The 20,094-nt window shown below is 45.1% G+C and overlaps 4 protein-coding genes across 5 annotated transcripts; 1 reads left to right on the forward strand and 3 right to left on the reverse strand.

Moving 5' to 3' along the window:
• Positions 1–3,971: 3,971 nt before the first annotated feature.
• On the reverse strand, positions 3,972–6,113 carry LOC133358019 (protein S100-A1-like). 2 transcript variants are annotated; one of them, XM_061576295.1, is made up of 3 exons: positions 6,099–6,113; positions 5,297–5,481; positions 3,972–4,157 (listed from the first exon to the last, which is right to left on the reverse strand). In XM_061576295.1, exons 2-3 carry the CDS (start codon positions 5,435–5,437, stop codon positions 3,972–3,974), a joined length of 327 nt encoding a protein of 108 aa, XP_061432279.1. In that variant the 5' UTR covers positions 5,438–5,481; positions 6,099–6,113. The 2 variants fall into 2 exon arrangements, with proteins under 2 accessions (XP_061432279.1, XP_061432278.1); XM_061576294.1 differs by having other exon boundaries at positions 6,077–6,113.
• A 786-nt stretch (positions 6,114–6,899) lies between these two features.
• LOC133357844 (protein S100-A1-like) lies at positions 6,900–8,795 on the forward strand. The gene is made up of 3 exons (XM_061575988.1): positions 6,900–7,038; positions 7,479–7,665; positions 8,598–8,795. Exons 2-3 carry the CDS (start codon positions 7,525–7,527, stop codon positions 8,793–8,795), a joined length of 339 nt encoding a protein of 112 aa, XP_061431972.1. The 5' UTR covers positions 6,900–7,038; positions 7,479–7,524.
• Positions 8,796–12,378: 3,583 nt separating this feature from the next.
• On the reverse strand, positions 12,379–13,573 carry LOC133358021 (protein S100-A1-like). The gene is made up of 2 exons (XM_061576296.1): positions 13,425–13,573; positions 12,379–12,564 (listed from the first exon to the last, which is right to left on the reverse strand). The coding sequence occupies exons 1-2, from the start codon at positions 13,563–13,565 to the stop codon at positions 12,379–12,381; spliced, it is 327 nt and encodes a 108-aa protein (XP_061432280.1). The 5' UTR covers positions 13,566–13,573.
• A 4,388-nt stretch (positions 13,574–17,961) lies between these two features.
• On the reverse strand, positions 17,962–19,121 carry LOC133357845 (protein S100-A1-like). Its single transcript, XM_061575989.1, has 2 exons — positions 18,981–19,121; positions 17,962–18,159 (listed from the first exon to the last, which is right to left on the reverse strand). The coding sequence occupies exons 1-2, from the start codon at positions 19,119–19,121 to the stop codon at positions 17,962–17,964; spliced, it is 339 nt and encodes a 112-aa protein (XP_061431973.1).
• Positions 19,122–20,094: the final 973 nt, after the last annotated feature.

Genomic DNA, 20,094 nt, shown 5'->3' on the forward strand with positions numbered 1-20,094 from the left:
CTCCTATGCTGATACTGGTAGGAACCTCCTGGTTACACCAGCCCATAGGGCAGGGGTCGGGAACCTTTTTGACTGGGAGAGCCATAAAAGCCAAATATTTCTAAATATATTTCATTGAGAGCCATATAGTATTTTTAACGTATAATAAATTAAATATGTCTTACTTTTAATGCGACTTCTGGTGCTGCATGGTTTTGCTGATGGCCTTGTCTGGTTCATACGTGGTGAGGTTGAGTTTCATGCAGGCGTGACCCGTGAAATTTATCTTCAAAACTAATTTCTGTTTACTTTAAAATTACACAGTATTATTAAACAATATCACAAGTATTTTAGAATCAGTTCCAAACTGATATTTTGTTTTTTCATTATTTTTTTCAACTCAATTGTCTGGGAGCCATATGCCATCAATGGAAGAGCCATATATGGCTTGCGAGCCATAGGTTCCCGACCGCTGCCATAGGGGATTATTGTGTCCGTCGTGCACGTAGGGGTGGGGAGGGGCTGATCACCCCGTGGTGCCCTTAAACTGAACGTTTAACCTACTCACGCCGGCTTGTGCCTGCCCTCAGTCGGCCATATTTGCAGAATACACCACGCCGCCGTTGACCCTGGCCATTGACCGAGCAACCCAACGTTCTTACCAGCTCCCTCTGCAGGAATGTGTTTTCTCACATTAACATCACTAGCCCCGGCCACTTTATAACCCGTGAGCTACACCCATTTCAAACATTTTAGAACAGTCTGCCTCCACACCAGACCATGCTTTCCCACCTGATGACAGACGCTTGTGTTGCGCCTGAAACTTCGTGATTTATTTTATTTATACCTATGTGAGTTTACTGAAAGAACCAAAGAGTATACATATTGGAGATCTAGAGCATGACAGTTGCACTTTTTTTTTCAGATGGCTGAGGGCATGTGTAGTGACCAATTCGACACTAACAAACATTAAGAGTTAGAGGCGCTTATTTATCAACAAGTACCATCGGGGATTACCACTTTTATAATAAGTCCTATGACCGACTCTCTGTGTTGGATTACATTACATTTCGATATTTTACTAGGTTATTTTATTTTGGTGTGTCTTTCTCGTAATTTTCAAGCTTGTGTACCATACCACGTTGTTGTCCACTCATTGACATGCACATTTTTTCTCTGCCCCCTCCCTCTCTCCGCCCCCGCCCCCTCTCTATATTTAAGGTCTCGTCACAGAGACGACCTCTCTCTTTGTGCCGATACGTGTTCTCTCTCTCTGTGTCCTTGTGATGTCTGTCTGCTTGTGTGTCTGTCTATAGTTTTCTGGTTAGATTTTTGTTGCTATTTCTTTTATACCTGATGATGATTGCTTGTGTTGCAATCGAAACGTCGTAGTATGCTATGATTAAATTTATTATTTTATCTTTATACGTGACTTTACCGAAAGAACCAAAGAATAGTTGGTAGGCTGCCTGACTGGTGACGCCCCGAGATGGTAAAGACGGAGACGAGATGGTGAAGAATGAAAAACGACGAGAAGAATGGTGAAGACTTCAGTAGCACAACGGGGATCTCACTCCGTATGACAGCCCCGAGGTCCCCTACAGGGGCCCTTATACTATTCTTAGGTTTTTTCGGTAAAGTAACGTAGGTAAAAAATTTAAAGAATAAAAGGAATAAATAAATAAATAAAAATCACGACGTTTCGGAGGCAACACAAGCTTCCGTCTTCAGGTGGGACCGTCACAGCACGACAGCCGTATCAGCTATCGAAACGTGATCTTTAAATTTTTTTTTTACTTTTATTAATTTTAATTTTTTACCTACGTGACTTTACCGAAAAAACCTAAGAATATGAATCCTTGCAGTTACGAAAGCTTCAAATCTGGGCCCTTAGACTGTCAGAGGACCTGGCCCCCGCCTCTGGCCACATCCCCTTTCTTGGTGTGCCCCTTGTGACATTTCCCCGAGATCCCCCTGTCGTGAATAACATGGCCTGGGGACGTCAGGGCTGACGTCAGGGCTGCCAAAGCCACAGATCCCCTTCCCTGCCAGCAGCCAGCGCTATGCTGCTACGTTACTATTATTTTATGCCACTACACGTGCATGCTCTTGTCTTCATTTGTGGGAATGACCAAAAAATACCGATGCAAGTCTGCTTCATTCAAACTTCATACAGGTAGGAACAACAGTTCCACACTGCCCACCAGAGATTATTTGTCTGTCTGTCGTGCATAGCCACACCCTCGATTTGTATTTCGTAGAGCGCTTCAGGCGGTCTCATCACCACGTGACGCGCCGCCCCACGCCGCTTGTGCCGCGTGACACGGATCGCACGAATGCGCTGTCCAACCAAGTTCCTACCTGCCCACTCCGAAGGAACGTGTTATTCCTGCAGAACAATGCCCCATGCATTTTTAGCTGTATTGAGCTATAGTTTATGGTGCGACTCCTATTTGAACGCATTTTAATATGTAACCACACTTTTTATAATTGTACTGCAAGGAAAAAAATTGTTTAAATCAAATTCAGATATTTTTGGGTCTTTCGGTAAAGTCATGTGGAAGGGAAGTAATAAAATAATTAAATTAAAACATTAAAATTCTCACGAAGTTTCGATTGCAACACAAGCAATCATCAGGTGTGAAAACCACGGCAAGAAAATTGCCTGTTGCAATCGAAACGTCGTGAGATTGTTTAATTTGTATTATTTTCCTTCTACGTGACTTTACCAAAAGAACCAAGAATGAATCCCTGCAGTCAGGATAGTTTTAAATCGAAATGTAACTCAAGATAGTTAAGACATTACAAACACTTCAAATTGCCTCATTTTCCAAATCCTCTTGTAATGACGGTTGAGCCAAGGAATGCATCAAGTGGATTTTAATCGAGAATTCAAACGGGTTCAGGTGAAGTATTCGCAATGCTGCCGATGGAATGAATTAAGTTTGAAGCAGACCTATATCCTTGTGGTCACATTGCCACAATAAATCAAGACGGCCATGCAGCACCATGTCCCAAAGGCCATCTGCTCAGTCTCATACTTGGTACGTTTGAGGGAAACATGCAGTCACACACGAGACTGAGGGAAAGTGTGAAACGTCTAAAGCTTGACTTAAAGCCTTTGTGCCTGCAGGAATTGGGTCTTTCGGTAAAGCCACAAATAGAAAAATGATAAGAGAAAAAATAGCCGGCCACGCCGGAGTGGTTATAAGCAGGGTGTGGACAGAGAGCTGGGCTGTTCTGCTAGGTCAACTCTGGGATGAAGCCAAATCTTTACTCAATATGAATTCCTGCAGTCACGAAAGCTTTCTTTGGGTCAGCTAACAATGTTGTTTTGCTAACAATGTTGTTTTAACTTCAAATGAACGTGCCTAAATTGTCAAAAATATGAATTTGTCAATGTTCACGCTCACCAATGACGCCTGCACTGCATACGTTTGGAAGTCCCGATTTTGCAGGAAACACCATTAGTCCACCTTCCATGGCAAGCACCTTTGGTTGCAGTGGTGGCTCTATACAATGTTGTGGTTATGATAAGTTGTGGGATTGTTGCTCTTGCAGTTTGTTGGAAATATTTGACCAAACACGTGGTGTTGGTAATACGATTGTTAATGCATCTGTATGTTTAGGATAGGTTACCTTGGTCAATAAACGTACAAAGAATCCATATCACATACAATTCAAATATTTATCAAGAAAATGGAAAGGGAGTTCCAATTGGAGGTACAAACTAGAACCGGGCAGCCCATCCTACCAATTACTTGGGTCACACTTTAGGAATCCTTTCAGTTATAGAGCCACAGAACTGCAAGCAATGGAATCCATTCCTGGCACGTTCAGTATTACACGACTACTGATGGTAGTCGTCTATTGCAGCAGCAATACAGGGAGACCATTGCAGTAGTTTATATACCCACAATGCAAAGCCACAAGCCCACCACGTTGATGCAACCATCAGATTTATTTCATAGTACGCATATCATACAGCCGCGTTACACTTGGAATGCGGTCAGCGCGTGGGTCCTGCCATTCCGCTCGTGGTGCGCTCGGAAGTTTGGGTGGCAGCAGAATTTCAAGGCCGCGATGGTGATCACGAACTCGAGGAAGTCGACTTGCCCATCTTTGTCATCGCCAAGGTCCCTCAGGATGCGGCTCACCACGAACCCATCAACGGGATTCTGAAAAGGAAATCGCAGCAGCAAGAGTTAGAAAAAACTAGACCTGGAACGAGTGCTAAAACTGCGGAACATGGGTAAAAGCTATAGCAATCAAGTGATACGTGGTTTAATTGCAAGCCAATGCAGGGGATTTCACTACATGTCGATAACAAATGCGAGCAGTTAATATAAACTGCATATGCCCAGATAAACACAGGTACTGCATTTTCAGATGAACACAATCCATTGTAACTTGTAAGACGACATTAACCCACCCGTCTTCGCATCTGATAAGCAGAGCGATGACGTCACCTTTATCCCCTCTTAAGATGTTAAGAGGATTTAAAGCTTTCGTGACAGCAGAGATTAATCTTCTTGGTTCTTTCGGCAAAGTCACGTAGAAGGGAAGTAATAAAATAATAAAAATAAAATATAATAAAATTCTCACGCCGTTTCGGCCACAACGCAAGCAGCCGTCCTCAGGTGAACAGGTCTGTCGAGAAGACAGTCATTCAGACTGTCTTCTTGACAGTCTTCCCTTCTACGTGACTTTACCGAAAGAACCAAGAAGATGTTAACAGGACTTTAGTCACATTTCTGGCTGTCGCCCGATGAAGCCGATTGCAATTACCAGCAAAATTGAAATTATAAAAAGGCGAGTTTGCGCTCCACATTGGCGAGGAGTAACTAATTGGCACGTTTTGTTTACGCGACAAACCTTACGAATTTGGCGGTCGGGTTTAACGATCCATTTATAGCAATAGGTTTTCCCCCCTTTCATCTGGCAACAAAACTGACACCTTTACACAAAGAGATCATGTTTGCATTAACCACAACACTTGTGGTCAAAAGGCAAACAAAAAGACAACTCTGATCATGTATGCACCGTCCTTGAAATTGATTGGTCCACACCAGAGACAGCTTTTGTTAGGAGTCCAGTCGCACATGATGTTGGACCAGAGGACGCACAACTCAAAGACAACGCACCATCAGAGCAGAGACCTCGGGGTAAGCATTTACACCATGAGACTTCCAACCCAAAGGAAAAATTGCGCAGAAAAATGGATGTTAAAGGCTACAAGCTCAATGATAAAACCAGACTCCAAAATGGTGTTAACGGGAGGGACTGGTCCAGACGAATATCAAAAGCCACGTCTCACCTGGATCAGACTCTTGCCCTTATCCCCCTTCAGGAAGCTCCTGAACTTTTCCTTCTTCAGACAATCTTTGACAGCGTTGTCGTGGGCGAGTTCATTGAAGATGGACAGGAGCTTCAGGGTGGCTGCATGCAGGTCGCACATCTTGGCAGAGGAGATGCACGGTCGAGTCGGTACGCAAGAGGAATCTGCAGAGGACACGACAGACGGCAAGACGGACTTCACGCCCGTGAAGGCAATGAAACACGGCACCTCATGCACCACTGTGCTGAACCACAAAACAAACAATTTTCCCGTACGGCCCGACCCTCAGCCAGGGAACTGCTCTCGCCGAACCCAGATAAAACCCTCGCGTTGTAGAGACCCCCGCTACACAAAGCATCTTCCCCAACACAGCAGTGGTAGCCGCACGCAGAGACCTGAAGGCGACGTCTGCAACTTCAATAACAAGAGCAGCTGCCTACGTCGCAGTCTTCAAATCACGCACACGGCACCTCACTTACACACCACAATGTGAAGAACCGCAAAACGACCGAACATCTCGATTTAAAGCTTTCGTGACTGCAGGGATTCATATTCTTGGTTCTTTCGGTAAAGTCACGTAGAATGGAAATAATAAAATTATAAAAACATAATAAAATAATTCTCTCGAGAATTATTTTATTATGTTTAATTGTTATTATTTTATTATTTCCATTCTACGGGACTTTACCGAAAGAACCAAGAAGAAGACCGAACATCATCACGTATCAACCCCCAGCTTTGATTCCAAACACAACCCACCAACCAACGGCCGCCCAGAGACCTGAACGTGACGACTGCAGCTTCAACAACAACCTTTGCTGCCTCCGTCGCGGCTTTTATGAAGCGCGACCAGTGACGTCATCAGTCACACCTGCTCGCTCGCTTTGCTCGATTGAGTGATGAGTTTATTTGATTTGGTCCCGTTTAGCCAGTTAACCGGCTGTTTGACAATAATAATCCGAGTTCATTTTCTCTGGTCTGACATGCAGGAGGTGTAAGGTAAATATGCAGCCTTGTAACTACTTGGTCAAGCTACTGCTGGCAAAACAAACTGATCAAATACTTCTAGATTTGAAGTTTTCGTGACTGCAAGGATCCATACTCTTTGTTTATTTTTCGGTAAAGTCATTTTAATTTATTTGTATATTTTTTTAACCTACGTGACTTTACCGAAAAAACCAAAGAGTATGATCAAATACTTGTGGTGTGCCTCGTTACAATGCTCTACAGCATTACACATCCAGTGAGCAAACCATGACACCACGGCAGGCCCACGTGCATACTTCAGTCTCAATCAAATTCTGAAGTGAAAACGCGGGCATCTCATTTAATTGTCATTTTAGTCACTGCAGAGGCCGTGGTCTTGGCTGCGAGTGACGACGAAGATTGATTTAAGCTGAATTCGTCCCGTGCAAACTCATCCACTCCTCTCTCCATCAAGCGCCTGCTTGATGACAATGGCGGCGCCGCGTGGCACGCGCCTCCAAGTTAATTATCTGTTGACGTTGTTGCTGCCGCTGCCGCTGTGCTCACGCATCAACGACTTTCCTTGTAAATGAGCCGGGAAACTGGCTAGACGGGCCCAAATCAAATGAACTCATCACTCGATCGCGCAATGAGAGCGAGCAGGTGTGAGTGGTGACGTCACTGGCCTTGCTTCATAAAAGCTGCGACAGGGGGGCAGCTGCCGTTGTTGTTGAAGTTGCAGACGTCACGTTCAGGTCTCTGTGCCGCAGCAAATGGTGTATTTTCTGTAATGGTTATGATTGTTACAAAAGGATCCCCTGTTCGGGTTATGGTCCTGCGTTCTCCTGTTCTTCCTGTTATTTTTGGCTGTTCAAGGCAGAGGCCTGCCCATGATTGAGAAATGAATACATTTTAAATCGGTGCCGCCGCTTCTGCTGGTGCAACTGCTTTGTGTAATTGGGCTCGGTGCAACGCGTGGGTTTTGCCTGGGTTCGGTGAGAGCAGTGCCCAGCTGATGAGGCCAGACGGGGGGGAAAGTTCTAGAGTCTAGAGCAAAGCTGGCGCTACTTGATGTTGCCAGGCTTGAGGTCGTGTTATGGGCCATCGCATTGTGATGCGTGAAATGTGGTGCCGTGTGCGTTGTCTTCACGGGACTAACGTCTGTTCCGTTGTCTTGTCTGTCGTGTCCTCGCAGATTCTATTCGTGTACGGACTCGACCGTGAAATCTCCTCCTACAAAGATGAGCGACCTCCATGCAGCCACGCTGAAGCTCCTGTCCACCTTCCATGAGCTCGCCCACGACAACGCCGTCAAAGATTGTCTGAAGAAGGAGAAGTTCAGGAGCTTTCTGAAGGGGGATAAGGGCAAGAGTCTGATCCAGGTGAGACGTGGCTTTTAATATTCGTCTGGACCCGTCGCTCCGGTTAATTATCCCATTTTGGAGTCTCTGGTTATATTTCTGAGCTTGTACCTGTAACTCTGTTCTGCATAATAAAAAGGGCGTTTTTTTGCGATCTCCTAATTATAAATGTGTCATTCCGATTTAAAGCTTTCGTGACTGCAGGGATTGAGCTTCTTGGTTCTTTCGGTAAAGTCACGTAGAAGGGAAATAATAAAATAATAAAAATAAAACATTATAAAATAAATCTCAGATGCTGTCTTTCCGACAGACCTGTTCTTCACCTGAGGACGGCTGCTTGCGTTGTGGCCGAACCCTTGTGAGAATTATTTTATTTTGTTTTATTTTTATTATTTCCCTTCTACGTGACTTTACCGAAAGAACCAAGAACGTATAAATGTATCGTTTAAACGCGACGCGGCCAATTCGGAAGGTTTGTCACCACTTTAGGACACTGATGTGGTTGAGGGTCCACTATTAACATTTACAATTTGAGTACGATGTTTATCTGGCGATACAATCCGTTTCATCGGCCTACGGCCAGAATTGTGAAGAACATTTTCCTGTGTGGGGTGAAGGGAATGGGACTGCCTGAATCCTGTGCAAAGAGCAGAAAAGGAAAGTAGATCTAGTCCTATAGGTTGCAATGGATCCTGTTAATACTGCAATGGGTTGCTTAATTGTTGGTTGGCATTCGCAGTTAATCTACTTGCATTGTGTTCTGAGAATATTCAGCATCTATTGTTGGCTGCTCTGTTAATCAACACACATTGGAATGACCTGCCTCCCCACGCAATTAACCAGTGTACCACTTGATTGCTGTACATTTCACCCGTGTTCTGCAGTCCTTTGCAATCTGTCCGCTTAAGTCCAGTCTTTTTTTTCCTAACTCTTGCTGTTGTGATTCCATTCAGAATCCCGTGGATGGGTTCGTGGTGAGCCGCATCCTGAGGGACCTTGGCGATGACAAAGATGGGCAAGTCGACTTCCTCGAGTTCGTGATCACCATCGCGGCCTTGAAATTCTGCTGCCACCCCAACTTCCGAGCGCACCACGCGCGGAATGGCCGGACCCACGCGCTGACCGCATTCAAGAGCGACGCGGCTGTTTGAATGATACGGATACTATGAAATAAACATTTGGTCGCATCAACGTGGCGTGCTTGTGACTTTGATAATTTGGGTATAAATGCGACTGGAATAGTCTCCATCCGAGCCCACCGTGGCCATTGCGAATGGAAAGCTACCAGGTGTCTAGCGATATGGAACATGCCCGGTTTACAGTTGTGGTTTCATGCTGGAAAGTGTTTTGCAGTTGTGACAAGTTAATCCTAGGTACGATACACCCACGTGCACAAACATTACCACGATGGCTCTTTACAACCACACTCTAACGCTAACCATTGTGAGCATGTACCCACGTCCATCACAATTGCCGTAATCGCAACGTTTTACTGCCTAGGCACAATCGAGGTGTGCTAATGAAGGTGACCCGATGGCGTCCTCGCCAAATCTGGAAACTTCAAGTATCTGAGATGGGATTTATGAATGAGATTGGCAAAAAAAATTTAAATGCTAGTTTCGGTACCTTTTTTTAAAGTAAAAGATCATGCAGATTTGTTATGGATATTACCTTGCTTTTCTCACTACGAAAAACTCCCTAGCAAGTTATTGGTTTGGAACCTTTTTCCATTGAGTACAACGTTGGAGATCTAGAGCATAACGGTTTAAATCTGTAGGCTTCTGCGACCAATATCCATAATACAGGTTTTGGGGGGGGGGGGCGTTAGATCGTGTAAATATATCATGGCTGGACACATGTTTTTTTTTCTTTTATCAAATGGCTTTGGGGCCATGCATGGCCTTGTCTTCATGTGTGTAGATGACCAAAAAACGATGCACGTCTGCTTCATTCAAACTTAACATTTTTCTTGTAGAATAATGCCTCATTAATTTAAACCTGTTCTTTTATTGAGCGATAGTTTAATATGGTGTAACTTATTGGAACACTTGTATATGTAACGCCACACTCCTTAGACTTGTACTGCAAGGCCTAAAAATACACGCAAAGTAACTTGATATTGACTTAAGATAATACAAACACTTCAAATTATTTTAAAAGCGCTTCCCTAATCATGTTGAAATGAGGGTTGAGCCAAGGAATGCATCAATAAGTGGATATTAATTACAACTGGTTTGAGTGAGGTATTCATTCAGCCCTGCAGGATGAAAGGAATGAAGTTGACTTGTACCGTGTTAAGGTCACAGGTCCCGGAAGTCATGTGATCTGTCTCGTGCTTGGTACGTTTTAGGGAAGCATGCGTAACACCAAACATATGCGTGGGGAAATTGTGCGAAACGTCAGCTAACATTAGTTATTTTTATTTTAACTTTAAATGAACGTGCATAAATTGTCAAAAATATGAATGTTCCAATGTTCATGTTAAATTATTTGGTGGGAGACACCACCAGACTACCTTCCATGACAAGCATGTTGGTTGCAGTGGTGGCTATGCCTACACAATGTTGTGGTAACAGTTGTGGAAACGTGGCTGTTGCAGGTTCACAGGAAATGTGTGGCGTTATATTGTGGTTGTAAAAAAAAAAACATTTTACCAACAGACACAAGGTGTTGACAATCTATCTATATATATAAAAGGGAAATTTGTGAATGTGTGTCCGTTCCAAATGTTTAGCGTACTTCCCGACATGCAACAAACTTGAAATTTGCCATGTGGGTACTTTCCAGACTGTACACCATGTAAAAATTATAAAAAAATATACATTTTTTTTGGGGGGGGGGAGCTCAATAATGCATATATTTTTTGCACGGCAAGTGAGCTGTGATGTCAAATGTCACGTGACCCGCGCATGTGGAAGCGTAACTCATTGTAGTGGTGGTTAGCGCGCAGCGCTACGAACCCGGCGACCCGAGTTCGATTCCCGCTCACGGCCACCACCCGTGACGATTATTTCAACCGGTCATAGGCCTCCCCTAGGTCGACTCGGCTTCAAACGAGTAACTGGTGTGGTGTGTGAACATCGCCACTGGGGAGACAAAGGCGGCCGGGCGTGGTGGATCCAAGTCCCGGCTGAAGCCAGGTGGTACAGCTAGTGGATTAATAAAGTCCAACCCATAACCACAATCATATAAACAGAAATCTACGCATTGATTTCTATGAAGACAAGTCCAGATAGTGGCGAAGGTTTAGCAAATTGTTGTTTTTATTTGCATATAATATCATTTTTAAATCCTTTATATTAAGTTCGGTTGCTTGCTTACGACCGTGCAAATCTTTCGGTCGTTTTTTTAACCCACTTCCCGTGATTCAACGAACTGACATTTTCCAGACTCGTTGTGCGAGACAATTAATGTTCGTGAAAATCTTTTCCAAAATTGTACACTTTTTAGGACAAAAATATATTAAATTACCAATTGCTTAATGGTGCAATGCAATCATCTGACCCATAGGTGGCAGCCATCAAGCCAGAGGACGAGAAGACTAGCCGCCACGCATATAAAGGATTTATAGTGAAAAACTATGTTTTTACTGGTTATACTTATTACTGTTTAGCTGTCAGGTGGTGGAGGGTTATAACACATTTATAAATAACGCGATCTAACCCAAAAACCTTTGTTATGAAAGTGTGTTTGGAACAAAGCTGGGGTGCCACGATGTTCCGTCGTTTTGCGATTCGTAACATTGTGCGTAAAGTGAGGTGCCGTGCGCGTGATTTTGAAGACCGTCTCGTTTTATAGTGAAAAACTTTGTTTTTACGGGTTATAATTGTTACAGCAATATATTGGGGAGGACTTTGAGCATATTTGAATATTGGGGGGGGGGGGGGGGAATGTATATTATAATTACGGTCTTGGTTTACACTAATTTATGTCGTTTTACAAGTACTGCAATGGCTGCAGCGAGTGAACCTCAAGCCCACCAATAGGCAAAGCAGCGTACAAACAGCACTGCAATTGCGGCAAACACAGCATCCAACCCTGGAGCCTATTGGATAAAGTCTGCTTATTCACAACTACCCGCACTTTGTCTACGCTTCTGATCCATTCGTTTCTATTGTTTACATGGCTACTGCAATGACATGAATAGTAGAACCAACAGGGATATTGTTGCAGTGGCAAGGTTCAGCTGCTTTCAATTAGCCCCCCCCCCCCCCCCAAGCCTTTATGTACGGAGACCCGTGCGAAGCCGGGTAACGTGGCCATTTTATTATTGTTACATATTTTTTTTACCTACACGACTTTAACCAAAAAAACCTAAGAGTAAGAATCCTTGCAGTCACGAAAGCGTCAAATCTAGAATAAACTTGGCTAGTTGATGTATCACGTGATACCACACCATTGGTTTGTTTAGGATAGGCTAAACGAGTCAAATGAAACCCATACCACTTGCAACTCAACGATTTAGCCCACGAAAACGCAAAGGGAGGGCCAATTGGAGGTATGAATGTATGCTTCCTTTTCAGTTACCAAGCCACAGAACTGCAAGCAAGAAATCTATTGGTGGCATGTTCAGTATTGGTGGCATGTTCAGTATTGGTAGTTGTCCATTGCAATCGGCAGTGCATAGAGACCACTGCAGAACTGTCTATAACCAGAGTACCAAATGACAAGCACGAAACGTTGATGCGATCATAATGTTTATTTCATAGTATCCGTATCATTCAAACAGCTGCGTTACTCTTTGAATGCGGTCAGCGCGTGGGTCCTGCCATTCCGCTCGTGGTGCGCTCGGAAGTTTGGGTGGCAGCAGAATTTCAAGGCCGCGATGGTGATCACGAACTCGAGGAAGTCGACTTGCCCATCTTTGTCATCGCCAAGGTCCCGCAGGATGCGGCTCACCACGAACCCATCCACGGGATTCTGAATGGAAGCACAACAGCAAGGAGAGGACAAGGAGTTCGCCTGGATTTAGGCGACAGATTGCAGAACATCGGCAAAATATTTAGCAAGTAAAACTGGTGCTTGGTAGGCTCACAACGGTTGCACACGCAGAGCAAACCCAGCGCATAGAGAAAACGTATCGCAATGCACCTCGCACCATCCACAAACGCATGCTTCAGGCAAATGGCGGATAAAAAATGTGCACACGAGATTAAAACACGGGATTTGGCACAGGTGAACTACCCAAGACTACAGAGTCGGACAGGATTATCTTTAGGAGTGGAAGATGTAATATTGGTTAGGAGGGGATGAAAATTGAGCATGAAACTCAAAAATTACTGAAAAACGGTCAGAAGTTGCGCCACATGCCTGCCGAAACCGGAGCCTATGAACATTCGATACACATCGATGTAGTATGCAAAGATAATGAGTATGTGCCACGAGTACGCTTGAACACGCCTTTCCTCGAAAAGCAGTGTTAACTAAATGGGTTGAGATGATATTGTGCTCGACCTTTAAGCAAGGCATGATATCAGTTGGGACAGGCGACTGCATGGACAGCCGGCGTTATAGGCCATAGGGAGATGACTAGAGCAGGAATTTCACGGTTCTACGACACGCTTTTAACCCACCTTGCATGCGCCCAGGTTAAACTCGCACTGCCAATATTGGCAACATTTGTGTAAACCAAACGAGTGAGAAACGCCCTCATTTGGAGCAGTGGACTGTATGCGTACATGGTCAGAAAGGGGAGATTGGAAAGGCACGATCCCAAATAAATAAAAATGGGACGATAAATGGATGGACTCGTCTATGTGAAAATGAAATAGGCATCTCACCTGGATCAGACTCTTGCCCTTATCCCCCTTCAGGAAGCTCCTGAACTTTTCCTTCTTCAGACAATCTTTGACAGCGTTGTCGTGGGCGAGCTCATTGAAGATGGACAGGAGCTTCAGGGTGGCTGCATGGAGGTCGCTCATCTTGGCAGAGGAGATGCACGGTCGAGTCGGTACACAAGAGAAATCTGCGAGGACACGACAAACGAGACGGTTTTCAAATCACACACATGGCACCTCACCTCTACACACCACAATGTTATGACTTGCAAAACGACCGAAAACCACGTAGCACCCCCAGCTTTGTGCCAAACACAATTTCATAACAAAAGGTTTTTGGGCTAGATCGCGTTATTTATAAATGTGTCGTAACCCTCCACCACCCGACAGCCAAACAGTAAAACGTGCCACGTTTACAAAGGACAAACAGTTCACTACTTTAACCCACCGGTGTTTTGAGTGAATCAACATCATTTAAAATTTGAGTACAACAAACAATTTGTTGGGTCTAAACCCTCAGCCACAAAGTCACGTAGAATGGAAATAATAAAATAATAAAAATAAACCTAATTAAATAATTCTCACGACGTTTCGGCCACAACGCAAGCAGCCGTCCTCAGGTGGAGAGCAGGTCTGTCGAGAAGACAGTCTGAAATGTCGAGAAGACAGTCTACGCGACAGACCTGCTCGCCACCTGAGGACGGCTGCTTGCGTTGTGGCCAAAACGTAATAAAAATTATTTTATTATGTTTTTTATTTTTTCCATTCTACGTGACTTTACCGAAAGAACCAAGAAGAAGACCGAACATAATCACGTAGCAACCCCCAGCTTTGTTCCAAACACAATTTGCTGGGTCTAAACCTCAGCCAGCGCTGCGCACTGCTCTCATCGGACCCAAGTAAAACCCACGCGTCGCACAGAGATCCCCACAGCACGAGGCGTCTTCCCCAACACAGCGGCGGCACAGACACCTGAAAGCGACGTCTGCAACTTGAACAACGACTGCTGCTGCCCCCGTCGCGGCTTTTATGAAGCTTGTCCAGTGACGTCACCACTCACACGTGCTCGCTCTCATTGTGCGATCGAGTGATTATCTCTTTGATTGGTCCCGTTCATCCAGTTTCCCGGCTGATTTACAAGGAAAGTCTGAGCACTGCGGCAACAACATCAACAGGCAATTCACTGGGAGGCGCGTGCCAAGCGGGCCCAGCATTGTCATCAAGCGGCCCCAGCATTGTCATCAAGCGGGCTCTTGATGGAGGGAGTGGAGGAGTTTGCACGGGAACGAATTAATTGAAATCTACATGGTCACTCGCAGCCGACACCACAACCCCCTGCTGTGATAATTGTACGTAAATGAGATGCCCGCGTTTTCACTTCAGGATTTCACTGATACGTACATATACTGGTAGGAACCTCCTGGTTACACCAGCCAACAGGGGATTATTGTGTCCGTCCGTCCGTCGTGCAGGGAGGGGCTGAATGGGGAGGGAGGGGCTGGGTGGGGAGGGGAGGGAGGGGCTGGGTGGGGAGGGGAGGGTGGGGAGGGGCTGGGTGGGGAGGGGAGGGTGGGGAGGGGCTGGATGGGGAGGGGAGGGTGGGGAGTGGCTGGGTGGGGAGGGTGGGGAGGGGCTGGGTGGGGAGGGTGGGGCGGGTGGGGCTGGGTGGGGCTGGGTGGGGAGGGTAGGGCTGGGTGGGGGGTGGGAGGGGTGGGGCTGGGTGGGGAGGGTGGGGCTGGGTGGGGGGTGGAAGGGGTGGGGCTGGGTGGGGAGGGGCTGGTCACCCCGTGGTGCCCTTATAAAACTCAACGTGTAACCTACTCACGCCGGCTTGTGCCCGCCCTCACAGTTGGCAATATTTTCGGAATACACCACGCCGCCGTTGACCCTGGCCATTGACCGAGCAACCCAACGTTCCTACCAGCTCCCTCCGCAGGAATGTGTTTGATGACAATGCGGACTGCGTCAAACTGCGTTCAACGATGAGAACAACGTGCCCCTTTTAGAACTACAAACGACCATAATTGAGGGCAGCGTGATCGTGATTGGTGGAGTTAGGGGCCGTCCATAAATGACGTCATAAAGAGTCAGACCCCCTTCAATTATGGCGTCACAAAGCTCTGCCCCAATGCTTCAAATCGCTTTAAACTATTGTCATTGTAGTGCGTATTTAATATGGCGCTGCACTCTGATGTTGTAGGAGAAAACATTTATTAAAAAGTCTATTTAATTAAGTAGAACGTGTTGTCTATAATAAGTTAAAGTTGTGCATTTTGATGTGACGTCACATTTCTCAACCCCCCCCCCCCCTCGTCACACATCGTCACAAATGTCTGATCCCCCCCCCCCTACGTGCGTGACGTCATTTATGGACGGCCCCAAAGCACGCGTTTCCCATTCGGCGCTGGGATTTCGTCACAGGCGGCAAGACTCGTGTTGCCCCCGCGTGGCTGAGAAAAGAACAGAGCCCCGATTAATATTTAGCTTGGCAAAAGATTTTATATCACGAGTTCATAAAGCCTGCCTTTGCTAGGAAAAGTTTTAAATAAATATAAGAATGAACCTGATGACGGACGCTTGTGTTGCGACCGAAACGTCGTGTTTCTTTTATTTAAAAAAATCTATCTACGTGACTTTACTCAAAGAACCAGAGTATAATAATTCACCTCAAATGATTTTTTTTACAATTTTTATCTACGATCAGACACTAACTACTCAAAAATGAATGAACTTAAGAGGGAAAGCTCACATCGTTTACGGTTTTTTTTATTAATTAGATTTGAACATCATAAAATGTGTATTTTTTTCGTTCAAAACCACTTGAATCTGAAATATCTCAAAAACAATCAAAGATAGGATAATGGTTCTCCCTTTTTTACTTGCCGTTTAACGCTCCGAAACAAAACAAAAACACAATTATATTTTAAAGTTTCTGTACGACACGCACAAACATGTTTTAGGGCACTTCAAATCGAGATTTGGGGGCCTTAAAATGAAAAATCTCGGATTTTCAGATGTTTCCTATTGTCTTTAAACTACCCATGTACCAAACTTCAACTTTCTACCATGTCTGGAAGTACCCGAGAGGTTTTTGAGACGCAGATTGTCTGTATAGATTGGTTTTATAGTTCTTAAATATTATCAGTATACATTTGTTTTATTCGGAATAAAGTACTTGGCCCTCCCCCCCCCCCTCTCCAACCATTATATAAACGGAGTGGTAGCTCCTGCAATCTCTCATTAACTTGATACAGCTGTCGTGGCTGTGACGGTTCCACCTGAAGACGGAAGCTTGTGTTGCCTCCGAAACGTCGTGATTTTTATTTTATTTCACTTTTATTAATTTTAATGTTTTACCTACGTGACTTTACCGAAAAAACCTAAGAATATGAATCATTGCAGTCACGAAAGCTTCAAATCTAGAATCGGAAAAAAGTCTCAAACTCAATTGTATTTGCAAGTATAATAATAATTTAATTGAACCGTCACGAGTAAATTCTACTCATTGATGCATTGCTTGGCCCAACCGCAATTTCAACAGGGTGAGCAGCTCTCGAGCGAACTTTCAAGCGTTAGAATTACCTTTAGTTTATAGTTTCCTTCAGTGTAATTTTTTCAAATACATCTAATTAGTTGAGTTTTAGGCCTTGTATTACAATTGGAAAGTCGTGTTATGTACACCGTTTCAGTAGACGTTACACATGAAACCATCGCTCAATAATCAAAACACTTAAGTCAAGGTGAAGTTCAGTCATGTGGGATGAAAGGAATTCGGTATGAACGAAGCGGACTTAAACCCTTTCGTCACATTCCCACAATAACGGAAGACAAGGACATGCACCAACATCTCAGAGGTCATCTATAAACACATTCACGTGTCCAACCATTCCCTGAATTTCATACTTGGCATGTTCGAGGGAAACATGCAAACACCGTGCTTTCTGGGGTCTTGGGCGAAATTTCGAAAACTCTGCTAATATGCACAACTCGTTATTTTATTATTCAAATGAACGTGCAGAAACCCTGAAAAAAATTGTAAACAAAAATGTGCAACCAATCTCATTTCTACCCCCCCCCCCCTCCCATTTCAGACTCTGAACGGCCCCAAATTTGGCTGGAAACCAGCCCTCAAGACACCTTCCACAGCACACGTTGGTTGCAGTTATGCGAGTCGTGGGAACTGAGCTTTTACGATTATAGTAATGTTGAGGTTGTAAACACAGATAACCATCTTGGTCATATTTAGATACGTGCTGTTGCTATTGCGCATATCTTGTTAAAGCAATCACGTATAAAGTTGAGTGCACCCTAGCTTACGTCGAAGAGATCTAGTTAATTTGATTAATCCTTCCAGTTATGAAAAACACAACTAGGTAAACGGATTCCTGATCGCCAGACTTATCCTGGTAGCCGCCCATCGTGGACATTGCTACAGACAGCACACGAGTAACCACTGCAGAACTTTTTATAACCAGAGTACCAAGTCACAAGCACGCCACGTTGATGCGATCAAATGTTTATTTCATAGTATCCGTATCATTCAAACAGCCGCGTTACTCTTGAATGCGGTCAGCGCGTGGATCCTGCCATTCCGCTCGTGGTGCGCTCGGAAGTTGGGGTGGCAGCAGAATTTTAAGGCCGCGATGGTGATCACGAACTCGAGGAAGTCGACTTCTCCATCTTTGTCATCGCCAAGGTCCCTCAGGATGCGGCTCACCACGAACCCATCCACGGGATTCTGAAATGGAATCACAACAGCAAGAATTAGACAAGCCTGGAACTGGACCGACTGCAGAACGGGTGAAATCTCTAGCAATCAAGTGAGACACGGTTTAATTACATGCTAATGCAGGCAAGTCTAGCATGTTGATTAACAAAGCCAACCACAACAATATGTACTGCAGTCTCAGAATTAAACAGGATCCATTCGAGCCTTTAAGACGACATTAATCCCTTACTGGTATTCGCCCCGGATTAGGCCCCATCAGAAACCATCTCTACAAGGCCGAAACGCCACTTGGCACAATTATGGCTAGCGCCTCAAATGCGATTTTAGAAACCAGCGAAACGTCGTACTCTACAAGTACATGTTGCCAGCTTTTCACACCAGTGTGCTAAAGCAGCAACCGATCGGCACGCTTTACATAACCACCCACACCAATTTGGCCGTGTCGAGTTTAACGGGCATTTATATACTGGTAGGAACGAAGTGAACCAGCCGACAATAGATTATATCGTCCGTCCGATGTCCGATTAGGTGTAGCAACATCGCCCCCTACTGCAAACACGTGGCAGGACCCTTCAAAAACCTTTAGACTCAGTGGGGCTTTCCTGGCTAAACGAGTGTAATAATACATTATGTTTATATTCTTTGGTTATTCGTTCCTACCAGCCCACCCCGCAGGGACCTGTTATTTGCGCGGTCCAATCCAGAAACCTTTATTATGCAGAACACGGACGTTAAAAAAATACAAACTAAAAAAATAAAACCGGAGACTCAAAATGGGATCATGAGCATGGGGACTGGTCCAGACGAATATCAAAAAAGCCACGTCTCACCTGGATGAGACTCTTGCCCTTATCCCCCTTCAGGAAGCTCCTGAACTTTCCCTTCTTCAGACAATCTTTGACAGCGTTGTCGTGGGCGAGCTCATGGAAGATGGACAGGAGCTTCAGGGTGGCTGCATGCAGGTCGCACATCTTGGCAGAGGAGATGCACGGTCGAGTCAGTACGCAAGAGAAATCTGCGAGGACACGACAAACAACAATACGGTCTTCAAATCATGCACACGGCACCTCACCTCTACACACCATGTTATGAATGGCAAAACGACCGAACACCACCACGTAGCACCCCCAGTTTTGTGCCAAACACAATTTTTTAACAAAAGGTTTTTGGGTTAGATCGCGTTATTTATAAATGTGTCGTAACCCTCCACCACCCGACACAGCCAAACAGTAAAAAGTGCCACGTTTACAAAGGACAAAAAACAGTTCACTACTTATCCCACCGGTGTTTTGAGCGAATCAACATCATTTAAAATTTGAGTACAACAAACACAATTTGTTGGGTCTAAACCTCAGCCAGTGCTGCGCTCTGCTCTCATCGAACCCAGGTAAACCCCACGCGTCGCACAGAGAGCCCCACAGCACGAGGCGTCTTCCCCAACACAGCGGCGGCACAGAGACCTGAAAGCGACGTCTACAACTTGAACAACGACTGCTGCTGCCCCCGTCGCAGCTTTTATGAAGCGTGTCCAGTGACGTCACCACTCACACGTGCTCGCTCTCATTGTGCGATTGAGTGATTATCTCTTTGATTGGTCCCGTTCATCCAGTTTCCCGGCTAATTTACAAGGGAAGTCTGAGCACTGCGGCAACAACATCCGCAGGCAATTCACTGGGAGGCGCGTGCCAAGCGGCCCCAGCATTGTCATCAAGCGGGCGCTTGGTGGAGCGAGTGGAGGAGTTTGCACGGGGACGAACTAATTGAAATCTACATGGTCACTCGCAGCCGACACCACAACCCCCTGCTGTGATAATTGTACGTAAATGAGATGCCCGCGTTTTCACTTCAGGATTTGACTGATCTATATATATATAAAATCGTGCATGTCTGTCTGTCTGTGTGTGGATTTCGGACCATACGCACTTTCATTGGACGGCGGTTGCC

This window comes from Lethenteron reissneri, chromosome 60 (assembly GCF_015708825.2).
Source record: "Lethenteron reissneri isolate LAM-NWPU_2019-01 chromosome 60, ASM1570882v1, whole genome shotgun sequence".
NCBI classification, from domain to species: Eukaryota; Metazoa; Chordata; class Hyperoartia; order Petromyzontiformes; family Petromyzontidae; genus Lethenteron; species Lethenteron reissneri.

What these genes read in the sequence shown, in the direction of transcription:
- LOC133358019 (XM_061576295.1), bottom strand. Translation starts at nt 5,437, where the DNA reads ATGTGCGACCTGCATGCAGCCACCCTGAAGCTCCTGTCCATCTTCAAT. An exon ending in AGGGCAAGAGTCTGATCCAG is followed by an intron (nt 4,158 to 5,296) that starts GTGAGACGTGGC and finishes TTTCCTTTTCAG; the next exon opens with AATCCCGTTGATGGGTTCGT.
- LOC133357844 (XM_061575988.1), top strand. Translation starts at nt 7,525, where the DNA reads ATGAGCGACCTCCATGCAGCCACGCTGAAGCTCCTGTCCACCTTCCAT. An exon ending in AGGGCAAGAGTCTGATCCAG is followed by an intron (nt 7,666 to 8,597) that starts GTGAGACGTGGC and finishes GATTCCATTCAG; the next exon opens with AATCCCGTGGATGGGTTCGT.
- LOC133358021 (XM_061576296.1), bottom strand. Translation starts at nt 13,565, where the DNA reads ATGAGCGACCTCCATGCAGCCACCCTGAAGCTCCTGTCCATCTTCAAT. An exon ending in AGGGCAAGAGTCTGATCCAG is followed by an intron (nt 12,565 to 13,424) that starts GTGAGATGCCTA and finishes GCTTCCATTCAG; the next exon opens with AATCCCGTGGATGGGTTCGT.
- LOC133357845 (XM_061575989.1), bottom strand. Translation starts at nt 19,121, where the DNA reads ATGTGCGACCTGCATGCAGCCACCCTGAAGCTCCTGTCCATCTTCCAT. An exon ending in AGGGCAAGAGTCTCATCCAG is followed by an intron (nt 18,160 to 18,980) that starts GTGAGACGTGGC and finishes ATTCCATTTCAG; the next exon opens with AATCCCGTGGATGGGTTCGT.